Below are 15,726 nucleotides of genomic sequence, written 5' to 3' on the forward strand. Positions count from 1 at the left end.
CCAGCTCCAGGTTGAGCTGTTGTTCAGCATCTTAGCTGTGGAGGGCAGTGTCACTGGCCCTCATATGTGGGATCCAAACCGGGGCCCTCTGGCATCGCAAGCCAGTTCTTAACCATCGCGCCACTTGGCCGGCCAGAGCTCAAAACTCTTGAGCGAGCTCTTAACCAACTAAGCCACTCGGCCGGCCCTCTTGCGTGAATTTTTAAAAATTACTAGCCACTTGGATTTCTTTGTCTTTGAATGGTTTGTTGATGCTGTTACCTATTTTTTCAGTTGGAGTATCATTGTTTTCCTATTGATTCATAATTGCTCTTTGTAGATTAATAATGTTAACCTTTTGGGGTCCTGGATTCTTGATGTGGTTCTGACTTACTATTGTAATGGTCAACAAGTCATGTTCCTTTTCTGAACTAGAATCGTTGGAGGGTCCAAGATGGTCTCACTTGTATAGCTGGTGGCTAACTACAGATGCTGGCCAGAGCACCTTGGTTTTATTTCTTGTGGCCTCTCTAGCTTGGGATTCTACGTAACATGGTGGCTGGATTATAAATGGACAAATCCCAATGTGCAAGTGCTTTTTAAGCCTCTGGGTGTGCTGTAAGTCACATGACCAACCCAGGCCTAGTGGGGGAGGGGACTCTCCAAGAGGGTGACTAGTGAGAGGTGTGGTTTGTCGGAGGCCACAACTTCCTTGCAAAATAAGGAGCTGTTGGACATCTATGCTAAAAAATTCTCTATATTGATCTCAAATCTATATGCTTATAGCTTCCACCCACCTCTGGTCCTGATTCTGCCCTCTGGAGCCCCACGAATAAGTCCATCTCACCTTCATAAAATACCTGTATCTGAAAACAACCTATCATGTCAGTCCACTATGCCTTTCCTTTTCCAGTTAGATAGCCCCATTCCTGTATCACTTCTTTAAATGACATGATTTGGAAAGCTTTTCTTTTCTGCCTGGCTGTCTGCCTGCCTGCCTGCCTGCCTTTGGGCTCCAACCTAGAATGAGAACAAAACGCTCCAAGTCTCCGAGAGGTCAGATGAGGCAAAGCAGGAAAAGGCATTTGCCTTTTAAGATTCCCAGTGGGCAGGGAAGACCTGGAATCCCAGGAAAAGACCTGAATTCAGGCTCGCAGCCTGCTGGAATCTGTGGGGAGTAAGATGTCTGTCAAAAGTATACATTCCCTTTCTTGAAAACATTTGATTAAATCAGTGTATCCCTGCCAATCATTGCCTGGAATGACGAACTTCTAAGAGCCAGAGCTATTCAAGGATGGAATGGGCTATTGTAGAAGTCAATGCTCAGAGCTCCTGGAGGACCCCTGTGGGTGCTATCTAAGGGTTTCCCTCCTTTTGGGGGCGGGATGAGATGGACAATACTATACTCTCCTGGGAAATTCCAATATCCAAACAGCAGTGGATTTGGTATTTCCAGAGTCCTTCTAGAAGCCTTTGCTATTCCTGGTCCTATACACCTGAGGCTCCCTAGTCCTCTCTGTTTACTCCTGTCCTCTCCTTCGCAGACACCAAGAAGGACCTGAAGCAGATCACCAGCCACCTGCTCGACATGCTGGTCAGTAAGAAGGTGTCTGGCCAGGGCAGAGATCAGGCCCTGAACCTGCTCAATAAGAACGTCCCCAGGAAGGACCTCTCCATTCACGACAACTCACGCACCATCTATGTGGTGGACAATGGTGAGGAGCAGAGCGGGTCTGGGGCTCCCTGCAGCCTTTTGAGGGGGCACTAGGGTGGGCACCTTGCACTGAGCAAAAAGTGGAAGAGGCATGGCTCTTGTCAGGGAGAAATCTTCAGTCCCAACTGAAACTCCAGGAAAAAGCATTAACGTCTTAGGACCCACCAATGGGCTGCTGAGTGTGTGGGTCAAGGCTCTGAATTCAGAATCTGAACACACCCAGAAAATGTCCCAACACACTCAAAAACATCTGGGCGGAGTTTTCCAACAATGAGAGCAAGTGTTAAAAAACAAACAGGACTCCACCAACTATAGGGTAACGTTCCCGAAGTCTCATGGTTGGGAAAATACTTCACCAGAATTCTAGACCACTGTTAATGCCCTCTTAACTCCCAGAGTTTCGTGCCTTCCAGGGTAGGGTCTACCTTGAATGTCCCTCCTCCCACGTCCCTGTGCCACCTAAGGTCTGACCAACTCCTAGCCACCTCTAAAACCTGGCTCTGAAGTCAACCTGTCTGTTGTTCCAGAGACAGCACAGTGTCACAGTTAACATTGTGGGCTTTGAAATCAGACACTGCTGGGAGACTGTGTTTGCTATGTCACTTGCCAACTGTGTGATCTTGGGCCACTTACTTGACTTCTCCATGTCTTGGTTTTCTGCCCTGAAAGATAGGAATAGTGATTCCTAACTAGTTGGGTTATTGATAGGATTAAATGAGGTAATATGTTAAATCTTGGAGTAAGTGCTCAAAATAATTTGCAACTCTTACTTTGTTGGAGCAAATCACCCCATCCATGGTGTTACAACTCTGTGCTTACCACACCTTAATGTACGTCTGTCTTCCCTATTGCATGGTGAGCTCTTTGAGGTCAGGATGGTTTCTTTTATTTCAGTGTCCAGTACCTAAAAGGTGGTCATTTCTTTATGCACTCATTCATTCATTTATTCAACAAATAAGTAATGTTTAAATTAGCCTGATGGGAACTAGGAAACCACTGAAGATTCTTTGACAAAAGAGAAGGGAAAATAACAATAAGCACTAAATGTAGTTTTCTAAATAAATAATATTTATTGAGTGAGAATGATGTGTCTGGATTGGCCTTAGGGAGTTTTCTATACATTGTCTCAGTGAGTCCTCAAACTCTATGAGGGAGGCAGTATTGTTCCCATTTTACAAACAAACAAACAAACAAACTGAGGCCTGGGGAAAAGAGAATATAAAATTCTGTTCGATGAAGGTTGTACATCACCACATAGAATGTTAGCACTGGTAGAGTCCTCCGAGATCAACTATTCTTGATTTTGTAAATGTGAAAATAGAGGCCCATCAAGGGGGATGACTTGTTCAAGTAGGGGCAAAGTCAACTGTAGAGCCTGAGTCTCCTGGCCCCATTCCAGCACCCTTCACTCTGGATGAGCCATGTGCTGCCTAAAGGCAGGCTGGAGAGAAGCTGGTGTGAAGACTTGACTGAGTGAGGGGGGTATTTGTGAGGACAGAGCCCAGTCTTACACTTGCCGCTGCCATCTGTCCTGCAGGCCTGAGGAAGATCCTGAAGGTGGTGGGGCAGGTTCCAGATCTGCCGTCCTGCCTGCCCCTGACCGACAACACCCGGATGCTGGCCTCTATCCTCATCAACAAGCTCTACGACGACCTGCGCTGCGACCCAGAGCGCGATCACTTCCGCAAGATCTGTGAGGAGTACATCACGTGAGTTCTTGGAGGCCCTCACAGGGTTGGCCTCTGCATTAGTTATTAATTGCTGTGTAACAAACTATCCCCAAATGTAGTAGCTCAAAACAACAATAATCATGTATTAGAACATCACAGCAATTTGGGAGCGCCTTGGCTGGAAGGTTCTGGCTTTGGGGTTCTCATGAAGCTACAGTCACATGTTGGCCTGGGCTGCAATCATCTGAAGGCTTGACCAGAGCCGGAAGATCTGCTTCCAAGATGGCGCACTCATATGGCTGGCACATTGGTGCTGGCTGTTGGTGGGAGGCCTTGATTCTTCCCTGTGTGGACCTTTCCTCATGATAGATGGCTTCCCCTAGGGTAAGTGCTCTGAGAGAGACCAAGGTGGAAATGGCAATATCTTCCATACTCGTATCTTTGCAAGTCATACAGCATCACTCTCACCACATTCCATTCATGAGAAGTAAGTCATTAAGTCTGGTGTATGTGTAAGAGGAAAGAATTAGGGTCTGCCTTTTGCAGGGAGGAGTATCCCTCCAAAATATTTTTGGACATACTTTAAACCTACCACAGTTTCCTGTAGTTGAAAGGAAAAAACACCAGGTTGTCCAGGAGGGAGGCCTGCTTCCGTCAAGACTTTAAGAACTGTGTGGTCTTGCAGAAACTAGACAGGAGCCCAGAGCCCCCAGGAGCTGGAGTCCCTGGGTCTTCTCAGGGCCACTCCCTCATTATTGTGACACAGTTGCTTTCTCTGCATCTCTGTTTCTCTTTATGTATCCTCTCCCTTCTTCTCCCATTATTACATGGCCTTTTTTTCTTTTTTTCTTTTAGATTTGTGTCTTTATTATTATTTTTTTAATTGGGGAAGGGGAACAGTGTTGGGTAATTGGGAAAGAAGAACAGCCAAGTTGTTGTCCTTCAATCTTAGTTGTGGAGGGCGCAGCTAGCTCAGCTCCAAGTCAAGTCACCATCTGGCCACCCATCAGCAGCTCACGGCCGCTCAGCTCAAGGTGTCGTGTGCCCACCATCCCGTTAGGGAATGGAACCGGAAACCTTGTTGTTAGGAGCATGTGCTTTCACCAGCTGAGCCATCCTGCCAGCTGTTGGCAGCTCAGCAGCAGCTAGCTCAGGCGCAGCTCACTGGTCCGTGTGGGAATTGAACCAGCGACCCTATTGCTCAGCGCTTGTGCTCTTAACCAACTGAGCCACTCGGCCGGCCTACATGGCCTTTTAGTCCTTTATTCCAATGATCCTCAGACTTGTATATAATTCAGAATTCTGGGATTTCCCTTGATTCGGTAGTCTGGGGCATGGATCAGGAGGTTGCATGTCTAAAAGGCACCCCAGGTGAGCCTTGGGAAGTTAAATACCCTGTCTTCACTCTGCTTTTCCTTTCTCCATTCCAGGGGTTGGCAAACTTTTGCGGTAAAGGGCCAGAGAGTAAATAGTTTAGATTTTGTGGGACATGTAGGCTTTTATTGCACATTAAAAAAAAAAAACATTGAAAATGAAAAACCATTCTCAGCTTCCCAGATGTGGCCTGCGGTTGAAGTCCGCTGACTCCTGCACAATATCACAGCTTCTCCTGACCTCTGACTTTGGTTCTCTTAGTTTCTCAGGACTACTCTGGTCTTTCTCTTCTTCAGCTTCACCTTTTGTGCCCAACTTTTTGAGTCTCTCTAGAGGTCCCACATTGAGCTTGGGTAACTGTCACCCAGCTGGTCCTCTTGTGGGCAGAGGGTCTTGATTGAGGCCCCCTCCTGGTCAGCCTGTGGAATGCTGCTTCTGCACAGGCCTCTGCCCATAGGGGTCACCTGAGGCTTAGTGGGTGGAGTCACCACCTTCAACAAGTGGCTCCTGAGGCAGTCCCCACCCTGGTTCCTCAGGAGCCCAGGAACTGGGTGGAGCTTCAGGCACCAGCTACCAGCTGGCATGAGGAACCAGCTTAAAGGGCAGACTCCAACTAATTATGAGGGGCTCTAGGTTCCCTGGCAGAGTGAAGAGATGAGAGGCAGGGCATGGAATGTCAGAAGTGCAGGGGCTCTAAGAGCTTCCAGAGCTGACCACTTTCCCCCAGAGGGACTTGCTCAGGTCACCCAGTTAGCCACAGGCAGGTATGGGCCCAGGGCCCAGGTCTCCAACTCTCAGTATAGAGTTCTCCTGACTAGTCCACGCTGCTTTCTTTCATATATACACATCTACATTTCCACCGTGCACATCTGCCCTGATTCCTCACATTGAACCAGCCTAGGCAGATCACTCAAGGCTCAGAAGGTGTGTTACCTCTGGCACTCCCAAGCTGGAGGTTCTCCCATGGAGTAGATGACAGAAGATTCTGAAAGCAAGGCAGAACCTTCTGGCTGGTCGAGTCCACACCCTCACTTGATAGGGGAAAGGACTGAGACCAGGTAGGGGAGTGACTGGATGGGGCCCTGCTGTGACTCAGCCACACTGCAGAGTGATACGGCATGCCAGGCACCATGGTAGGCCCTTTTGTGTTGTTTTGGCTGCTCTACGGACCCACCAGACACCTCAGCTGCTGGGAAATCCGTCAGTTGGACAGCTCCCACCTATCACCTGTCTTCGGGACTTGCCTCAGCTGAGGACAGCTGCTTCACCCTTCCCAGGGCAGCCAGCATCCAATGATGTGTCTCTCACACCAATATGGAATGACTTTTAAGGGCGTATCAGCTCTACAACTTTTCACAGGCTGAGGCTTTGTCATGACTGCATTGCAGCCCAATGCCTCCCTTAGTCCAGTCCCACTTTCATCCCTTCTCCAACAGGTGTTGATCCCAAGAGCTCTCCCTAATAAGTTTCTTACATGTCAATCCCATCTCAGAGTGTGCTTCATGGGGAACACAACCCCTGGCACATCTGTTATGTCATTTATCCTCATTGTAACTCTGGGAAAGATTTCTACTATCCTCAATTTCCCAGATCAAGAAGCTAACGCTCAGAGAGGTTCAGTGAATTATCCAAGGTCACACAGCACATGAGTGGTGGATCCAAGATGCAAATCCAAACCTGTCTGCCCCCAAATCTCACACCTTTCCCACCCCTCTGGGCCAGTTCTCTTGATCACCTTTGCCTTCTGTTTTAGGGGCAAGTTTGACCCCCAGGACATGGACAAGAATGTGATCGCCATCCAGACAGTGTCAGGGATCCTGCAAGGGCCCTTCGACCTGGGCAACCAGCTGCTGGGGCTGAAAGGTGTGATGGAGATGATGGTAGCGCTGTGTGGATCGGAGCGTGAGGCCGACCAGCTGGTGGCCGTGGAGGCCCTCATCCATGCCTCCACCAAGCTCAGCCGTGCCACCTTCATCATCACCAATGGCGTGTCACTGCTCAAACAGATCTACAAGACTACCAAAAATGAGAAAATCAAAATCCGTACACTGGTGGTGAGTGGACTGGGTACCAGACACCATGCCAGGCACTGGGGACAACAGGATGAATGAGGCATGGCCCCTGTCCTTAAGGAGACCACGCTCTAGGGGGCACCCAGACCTCCCCCCTCACAGGCCCCTGCAGAGCAGGATGATATACAGGAGGCTGTGAGAACATCGATTCAGAATGGTGGACACTGCTGTCTAACCTTCTACACCTCCATGCTTTTGAATGACATAACATATGAGCTTTCCCTAGCAAGTATTTTCAGAGCAAACGCCAAAAAGTCAATTTGTTTCCTTAATCAGTTTTCATATGGCACAGTTAAACCTACTTCATTTTTTCCATTTCTGTTTTGCAGATTATTTCATTGACCTTTTCCTTGTAAACAGTTGTCGGGAAGATTTGAGTCATTGATTTTTTGTTGTTGTTGATATCAATTTTTAAAAAAGTAGTTTTAGCTTCTGCCATTGTGAGTTTTCTCTTATGGAAGACATTTTTTTGTCCTAACAAGAATCCAGATTTCCTGGGTGAAATCCTGAACATCTGAATTTGTTACACACGAGATAGGATTTCTTTGCCAGATTTTGTGTTCTAACAAGTTTCACCATTTGCAGCTTCAGATCTGCGGGGTCAAAATGGTGGGGTATGGGGGCAGGTAAAAACCTCTAGCTTTGGGGGCATCTCCTGTCACCTGGAAACCTCAGGAAAGGCACCTTGGAAGAGGTGACACCTGCGCTGGTTTTGAATTATGCGTAGAGGTTTCCCCAGGCAAAGGAAAAGGGGCAAAGTGTTCCAGCCACTGGGACCTGTTTGAGCAAGGCCTCGTCCCCAGGCCTTGTTGCTGATCTTCGGATGTCCACTGTCTCCCCTCCTCCACAGGGACTCTGTAAGCTGGGCTCTGCAGGTGGCACAGACTACGGTCTCAGGCAGTTTGCAGAAGGGTCAACAGAGAAGCTGGCCAAACAGTGTCGCAAGTAAGGGGGTCCTGTTTCCCCAGGCCTTCCATCTCCTCTCTGGGGTGTGCCCTAGTGGATGCCAGATCACGAAAGGCCCCTCACCTGCCATGCACTACCCTGAAATGGCTTCACTGTCCTGACCTTAGCCTGGCACCCTTCCCAGTGTCTGTCCCTCCCTCTCCCAGGTGGCTGTGCAATGCATCCATAGATACCCGGACTCGGCGGTGGGCAGTGGAGGGCTTGGCCTACCTCACGCTGGACGCTGACGTGAAGGATGATTTTGTCCAGGACATTCCTGCTCTGCAGGCCATGTTTGAGCTGGCCAAGGCAAGTGTGGTCCTGACCTTTGGCCTCAGGAAAGAGCTACCGGATTCAGGCTCACAGGGCCTACCACAGAGCCTGGGAATTTGGATCCCCTGGGTCCCCAACCTGGCTGTACCCTCTTCTCCCTGTGTAAACCCAGATTGGTCATTTCCTTCTTTCTCACCCTCACTTTACCTGACTGCGAAATGGGCTCCCAACTCTTCATGCCTTGCAGGAAGTGGAGGATGAACAAGAGGGTGGTATTTTTTTCCCAGGGATCCTCAGGAAGTGAGGTCTCAAAGAGCCAAGATCAGTGCCTAGCCTCCTGTCGGCCCGTTCCTTCCTTTCCAGCTCTTCCCAGACTCCTTTCCCCCACTAAAGAGAAGACGTGTGGGAGGGAGTTTCCCTAGGGCCATACCAGAGGGTGTCCAGTGCCCATCCTGTGCCCACCCTGGGGGAGATAGGCATGCCCTGTGAATACATGTTGGCTTGGACTTGTCAAGAGGTTCAAAGCAGGGGCACACTCAGACGATCCCCATCCATGCCCTCAGGGATACTGTTGAGGGTGCATGAGAAATTTCTGGCCACACTGTCCAAGCCACACACTCCTCCCAAACCAACTTGCGAGCCATGTGAGGGTCTTGGAAGCAGAAGTTTGTTCTCAAGTTCCCTTTCTGCCTCTCGCCTCCTATCCCCCCACCCCGTGCCTCCCTCCAGACCTCTGACAAGACCATCCTGTACTCAGTGGCCACTACCCTGGTGAACTGCACCAACAGCTATGATGTCAAGGAGGTCATCCCCGAGCTGGTGCAGCTCGCCAAGTTCTCCAAGCAGCACGTGCCCGAGGAGCACCCCAAGGTGGGGACGGGGGCAGCCCGGGAGGGGGGTCTCTGTGCCACCAGACGTTCAGGGAAGTGGAAAGGAAAGATAGTGACGTCCAGGTGCTGTGAGGGTGTGTTTGGGAGGATTTGGCCTAAAGTAGAGATCAACTGAAGATGATAATGGTAATTTTCTCCCACTAGGTGGCGCTCGTGTATTTCTTAGTTTTAATGTTATAAGGAGTAGGGATAAGAAACCCTACAATTTGTAGCCTGAGAAAACAAACGGAGCCATGATGAACGTTTTGCAATTTATGTTATTGATTTCATGGACTTCAGACACTTGTGTTTCATGTTTCTAACACTCATACGATTTTTATTTTCTGGGATATCTGGATTTTGGGACGTGGATGCTAAGTAGGAAAAATGAGAGGAAGGGGTACATGGATCAGCAGTAGCCCAGGTGTCACAAACCCCCTTGGGTTCCTCCCCCAATGAGCCGCTGCACTCAAAGATATACTTTGTATGTGGTTTGCATATGAATATATATGCATTCTATTTCCAGCCAGTAAAACATTTACATTTTAAAAAATGATCTAAGTAATATAACCCTGTTGCAAAACAAACAAAAAGGTGGAGAGTAGAGAAAAGAAAACCACTTTCAATGACATCCTCTCCCCCTGACCAGTGTGGATATTTGGCATGTTATGTTACCTACCAGAGGTTTGCTTTTCTGTGTTTTTCTTTTCATAGTTATAATCAGACTGTAGTTATCATTTTGTACCTAATTCGGGAAAATACCTTATGTGTTTTCTCACGGCTATGTCATTCTCTGAATCATTTTTAAAGCTGCATAGTATTTCATGCAGGCAAGAGTTTATAGCATATACTGCTGCTGTATCTTTCAAATGTGGCTTCTAGAGATTGCCCGTCACTGTCAGCCTCTCCCCAGCCATTCATTCCTGGGGTGACATTAGGTTTTCAGCAACGCAGTCCATTGTTATGTCAGCTTTATCTGCTCCCTATCTCCTCTCAATCCTGCCTACATCCCTCTACAGTCCCACCTGCCACATACCCTAATGAAAAGCCAACTATTTGAAAAAGTAACATGAGGGTCATCTAGTGTTTTGGATAATCACTCTTTTATTTCAGTCCTCTGTGAATGAAGAGTCTTTGGGATTGATTTCCTGGCCGTATCAGCTGCTCAGGCTCTGTGTTGGGAGTGGGGAGAGCAAAGAGGAGGAGGAGATATTCTGATGTTCACGACATCAGAGCTTGCTGTATCCCCTCGCCCCCCCCCCCTTTGGCTGTTGTTTGCACAAAGGGAATCTGGAGGAGTGTATTAGTTTCATATTGCTGCAATAACAAATGGCCACAAACATAATTGCCCCAAAGAAGACAAATTTATTATCTTATAGTTCTGGAGGTCAGAAACCTGAAGTCAGTCTCGCTGGGCCAAAGTGAAAGTGTCAGTAGGGCAGAGTCCTTCTCGAGGCTCAGAGGGGACAATCTGTTTATTTGTCTTTTTCAGCTTCTAAAAGCCACCTTCCTTGGTTCATGACCTTGAATCACTTCAACCTCTTGCCTCGGTTGTCACACGTCCTACTACAACTCTGACCCTCCTGCCCCCTCTTATAAAGCCCCTTGTGATTATATTGGGTTTACCCAGATAATCCAGGATTATCTCCCCGGCTCAAGACTCTTAACTTAATTACATCTGCAAAGTCCCTTTGGCTATGTGAGTAATGCATTCACAGGTTCCAGGGATTAGGACATAGACATCTTTGGGTGACCCTTATTCACCCTACCATAAGAAGTCAGAAATGCACCATCTTAGTTCTAATGCAGATCGGCTTGGTGCCCAGGCCCCTTCCCCACTGCCACCTTTTCATCCCCCCAGGACAAGAAGGACTTCATAGACATGCGGGTGAAGCGGCTTCTGAACGCCGGCGTCATCTCTGCACTGGCCTGCATGGTGAAAGCGGACAGTGCCATCCTCACTGACCAGACCAAAGAGTTGCTGGCCAGGTGCGCTGCAGTGGGCGGAGCTGGGGTCTGAGGGGCCTGGAGGCAGGAGGCTGGATGGGGAGATAGCAATGGTGGGGAGTAAATAAGAGAACGAGCCGTTGGGGGCCTGGACGGGAGACTGATAGGGATCAACATTGAAAAGTGACATGGCAGGGCAGGTCATCACGGGTGCAAGTTTGTATCAGGAGGAAAGAGGTTACTGTTCATTCTAGTTACCTGGTTCCCAGGTTTTGTGTGGGACTTGCTATTCCAGAGATGAAAGGCATAGTTTCTGTGCAGCCTGATGGGGGTGGCAGACAGTCTCCCAGTTACAATACAATGCAATGGATGCCATGATGGGGGTAAGACAGAGGGTTGGTCGGAGCATAAGCAGCGGCAACCAACCAGCCAGACTGGAGGGTAGGAGGGTGGGCATCCAGGAAGGCCTCTTGGGAGATGTGACAGCTCAAGGGAGCCCAGAAGGAATAAAAGGAGCCACCCAACTGCAGGTGAGGGAAAGATTCCATGTAGAGGGAACAGCACATGCAAAGACACAGAGGATGGAGGAAGAATGAGTGAACCTGGGGTTCTCCTGCAATATGTCTGGAGCATGGCATGCACAGGAGGCAGCAGTGCTACATGAGAACAGAGAGGAAGACAAAGGCCAGTTTACAGAGGCCCTAGGTTGCCTCGATGTTGAGAGTTTCTCCTGGGTGGTAGGCAGCAAGGAGCCATTCATTATCTCCCTAAATAAGGATGAGGCGGCTCTTTGCAGCTGCGCTTGGCCTCGCTTCCTCCCCAGCCGCTTGTGTTCATGGCAGTACCTTTGAGGCTGGCTAATTCTGGAGCATGTGCACACTGGTAGCACTTTCCAGGGCTTTACGGGGTCTGACTGGCTGCCATGCTGATGCCAGGGAAGGGTGTACTGGTGCATGAAACATCCTTTATCCTTACCCTACAGGGTATTCCTGGCACTGTGTGACAATCCGAAGGACCGAGGCACCATTGTGGCTCAAGGTGGTGGCAAGGTAATTCGGCCGGATAAAGTTCTTGCCATCCTAGAAGGTGCTCAGCTGGGGAGGAGCACACGTGTGTGTGTGTGAGTGCATGCGCATGTACACACACATACACACACACATGCACGCACAACACACACTCACACACACACACGAACACATGCACATGCACACACACGCATGCACACGCACACACACGCATATGCACACTCTTTGCCTGACCCTAGAAGAATGTCCTGCCTGCACCAACAAGACCTCCTGGAATACTGTCATTCAGGTACCTGTGCTGTCTGTCTGTGCTCATGGCCCCAGTCCAATTTATGCTTGATTCTATGATGTGCCATGGGATTTACTCTGGAATTCCATCTGTCCTCCTGGCTACTGGAAGGAAGCATGATGTGACACAGACCGTGGAGTCTGCTGTAGAAGACTTGTCTTTGAGTCCTTGCCAACCACTTTTTAGCTTGTAATCTTGGACAAACTACTTAATCTCCCCAAGCCACAGTTTCCTCATGTGTACAATGTGGGGGAAAATTCACACACTCACTTTGCAGAATGTCACAAAGACTGGAGGAAATACACTTAAACTATTGGCTCACAGTAGGTGCTTGTTAAGTGGCTGCACTTATTAGGTTTGGCTTAGACAGAAGGTAGAAAAATCAGTGTATTGATCTATTATTTTTCCAAAGCCAATGCACATATGGATGGTGGGGAGAATGGGGGTAAATCCTCAATGTGTACTGGAAACCAAGGGGAAAGTGAAAGGTAGTTCATTGTTTTCTATGATGCTCAAACGTTGATTATATCACACAGTCTTGCTGAACTTCTGATGGAGCAGACAGACAACAGCTGGAGAGGGAGGATGGGGAGAGAGGCCTCCGGATGTCAGTGGCCGAGGAATGACTGTGCCCTTTCTTGCAGGCCCTGATTCCCCTGGCTTTGGAGGGCACTGACGTGGGCAAGGTGAAAGCAGGCCATGCCCTGGCAAAGATCGCGGCTGTCTCCAATCCGGACATTGCCTTCCCCGGGGAGCGGGTGGGTGACTGGGTGGGTGGGACGGAGGGATGGGAGGAGGCTCCTCTGCTCTGAGGTGCCTTTGCCCTTGTCACCTTTCTCCTGGCCTGGGAGTGGGCATGGTGCTGTCACAGAGAGGGCAATGAATTGGAGACAGCTGGGTTCCAGGCCTGGCTTTGCCTGTGGCTAACAGAGCTGTCCTCTCAGGAACTCACCTCATCTGCAAAGCAAAGGAAATCCTGCCTCTCAGGGTCATGGTTAAGGTTGAATCAGACAATGGGTGGGCAAGTGTTTGGATATTCTAGAGCTGGGCACCGATAAATGTCAGGACCTGGAGGAACATGATCTCCGCCTGACCCTCTCCTCGACCCCTCCCCACAGGTATACGAGGTGGTGCGGCCCCTCGTGAGACTGCTGGACACGCAGAGGGATGGGCTCCAGAACTACGAGGCTCTCCTAGGCCTCACCAACCTGTCTGGGCGGAGTGACAAACTCCGGTGAGTGGGGTGTCGAGGCAGCAAGAGGGAAGAGCGGTGTCCCATGAAGTGTTTGCTTGAATTTCACATACACCGGCTGCGAAAGCAGCTCTCCTCCGAGGACAGAATCAAAGACAGTGGGTGGACACGACAGTGGGAGGGATTTGAATTAGCACTTGGAAACCCCACGTGGTGAATGTACAAGGCAAAGGAGACGAGGTAGGGACTTCTTTCTGAAGTTGTAAAAAGGTACCCAGGGGGGTGGGTGGGGAGAAAGTGTATTTGTTCTCAGAAGCAGGGATGGTGGAGTGTATTGGGTTGAGATTCTCTAAGTAGCAAGTGGCAGAAAACTCAGCTCCAGTTGTTTTAAGAATAAAGGGGATGTATTTACTCATGTAAATAAAAAGCTCCTGTTTGGCCCAAACCCCAAATGCGCCCTACAGAGGACTCAGTGGCCTCTCTTCCTGCACCCCTCCCGCCCTAGACAGAAGATCTTTAAGGAGAAGGCCTTGCCAGACATCGAGAACTACATGTTTGAGAATCATGACCAGCTGCGGCAGGCGGCCACTGAGTGCATGTGCAACATGGTGTTGAACAAGGAGGTGAGGGGCTCAGATGGGGACGGGGAGTGTGAAGATATGGAGTCAGGCCATAGGCCGGGGCCTGGCGTGAGATTGGGGCTGTTACAGTGGTATTAAGGTAGCACTTTGCCTGAGAACCCAGGAATCCCCGAATCTTCTCTAGATGATTGCCCCCTCTCTCTCTGTGGGGACCTGGGAGGAATATATGCACAAAGGAGACAAAGGCAAACACACAAAGTAATATTATCCTTCCTGAGGCTTTGGCCCAAAAGCTTGGGCTGGATGAGGTAGAAGGGTCCGTTTCTCTAAATTATTTAGGTCTGAATAATCTCACAGCAAAGCAGGATATGAGACCATGGCCTCTTAAAGGTCAAGAGAGGTCAGACCATTTGCATTTATTAAATATATGTATGAAATGGAAAAAGTTATAAACAATTTTAGAATATTGTAAATGTTAACATTGAACTAGTGCTGTTTCCATGGAAACTGCATTGCACTATAATGGTGCTCTTCACAGGATAACTACAGGATTTATAGCAATACAATGAATTCAGAACATGTCGATGGCCTCATGGTCCAGTATTGGGATAAATTGTAGCCGTATGATGAATAAGTATCTTCTTTCCATCCTGCCAGAGTATTACTGTGCCTGTAGGGATAACCTCATCGGAGGTAGCAAGAGGGTTTAAATCTGAGGTTCTTCACGAACGTGGGGGCCAGGCCAAATGGCCCGACGGTAGGGCCCAAAGTGAGACTCACTCTGCTTCTCCTCAATACTTAATTCAAGTCTTGGGTTTTCTCACTATTGTAGGAGGAAAGCCCAACCCATGAAAGCCTGTTAAAATCAAAAGAGATAAAGCTACTAGTGTCCACCAGGGCGCTGGCCATACGCTGAGCTGGGGGCCTCGCAGCCAAGAGGGAGAGAGAGTGTAACCATGGAAAGGGGAGGACAGACAATGGGAAGGGACAAGCAGCCTTCGCCACAGGAGCACCAGCTGCTGCAACAACCAAAATCAAAATATACAGTGGTCCCAACAGGATAGAAGTTTATTTCTCACTCATATCATTTATTGCTCACATTTGGATCAGGTGGCTCACTTCCAAGCAGTGTGTCAGGGATCCAGGCTTCTTCGATCATCAGAACTGTCTCCCCCTCTGTCACCTTGGGGTGGTCTTTATTCAGATGGTGAGTGGGGAGGGAGACCACGGGACAGGCACCTGTAGTACTCTTCCATGGTGGCCTGGAAGAGACTCTCACTTGCACTCATGTCCCATTGCTGAGAATGACCCTAGTCATGACCACATCTGGGTGCACGAGTGAGGGAACATATTCCTTTTGGGGCAGCTGCTTCCCATTCACAACTGTGCCGCATAAGAGGGGTCGGCACTGACATCTCTGTCATACTCTCACCTGTGAGGACCACTGCTCCAGCTTCAGGGAGACCAGGTGGAGGGTTATAACCAAGGTAAATGTGATCTGTGACTCCTTTTGGAGCTCTACTTCTAGGAAACCTGACTCAACAAAATATCCTTCAACTTGATCAGCCAGATTTTACTGTAGAGAAGATGGTTGGACAAGGGTGGGGGTGGCGGGGGGTCAGGCCCCAGGGCCCCAGGAGACTTATCTCCTGCTTCTGGATCCTTGGAAAGCCTCATCTCTCACTGATGAAGATGGTAGAGCAGCTCTTTAATACCAAATAAACTACCCAATTGTCCCTTCTCTTGCTAAGCTCCTGTGCCTTTTGGACTGCAAGTCATTTTAGGGCAGACCCTGA

At 49.1% G+C, this 15,726-nt stretch overlaps 1 protein-coding gene across 2 annotated transcripts in view; it reads left to right on the forward strand.

Annotated features, from left to right (window-relative positions):
• Positions 1 to 15,726, forward strand: part of UNC45B (unc-45 myosin chaperone B) — a 29,333-nt gene that overhangs the window by 9,856 nt on the left and 3,751 nt on the right. The window contains exons 8-18 of one of the 2 annotated variants that reach the window (XM_019626844.1): positions 1,524 to 1,694; positions 3,231 to 3,402; positions 6,491 to 6,791; positions 7,660 to 7,754; positions 7,922 to 8,063; positions 8,757 to 8,897; positions 10,758 to 10,885; positions 11,826 to 11,892; positions 12,802 to 12,915; positions 13,276 to 13,391; positions 13,855 to 13,972. In XM_019626844.1, the coding sequence (XP_019482389.1) occupies positions 1,524 to 1,694; positions 3,231 to 3,402; positions 6,491 to 6,791; positions 7,660 to 7,754; positions 7,922 to 8,063; positions 8,757 to 8,897; positions 10,758 to 10,885; positions 11,826 to 11,892; positions 12,802 to 12,915; positions 13,276 to 13,391; positions 13,855 to 13,972 (1,565 nt within the window). The remainder of the gene's footprint in view (positions 1 to 1,523; positions 1,695 to 3,230; positions 3,403 to 6,490; positions 6,792 to 7,659; positions 7,755 to 7,921; positions 8,064 to 8,756; positions 8,898 to 10,757; positions 10,886 to 11,825; positions 11,893 to 12,801; positions 12,916 to 13,275; positions 13,392 to 13,854; positions 13,973 to 15,726) is intronic. The other variant, XM_019626845.1, reaches the window with a different exon arrangement.

Source organism: Hipposideros armiger, unplaced genomic scaffold, assembly GCF_001890085.2.
Source record: "Hipposideros armiger isolate ML-2016 unplaced genomic scaffold, ASM189008v1 scaffold_692, whole genome shotgun sequence".
Classification (NCBI taxonomy): domain Eukaryota; kingdom Metazoa; phylum Chordata; class Mammalia; order Chiroptera; family Hipposideridae; genus Hipposideros; species Hipposideros armiger.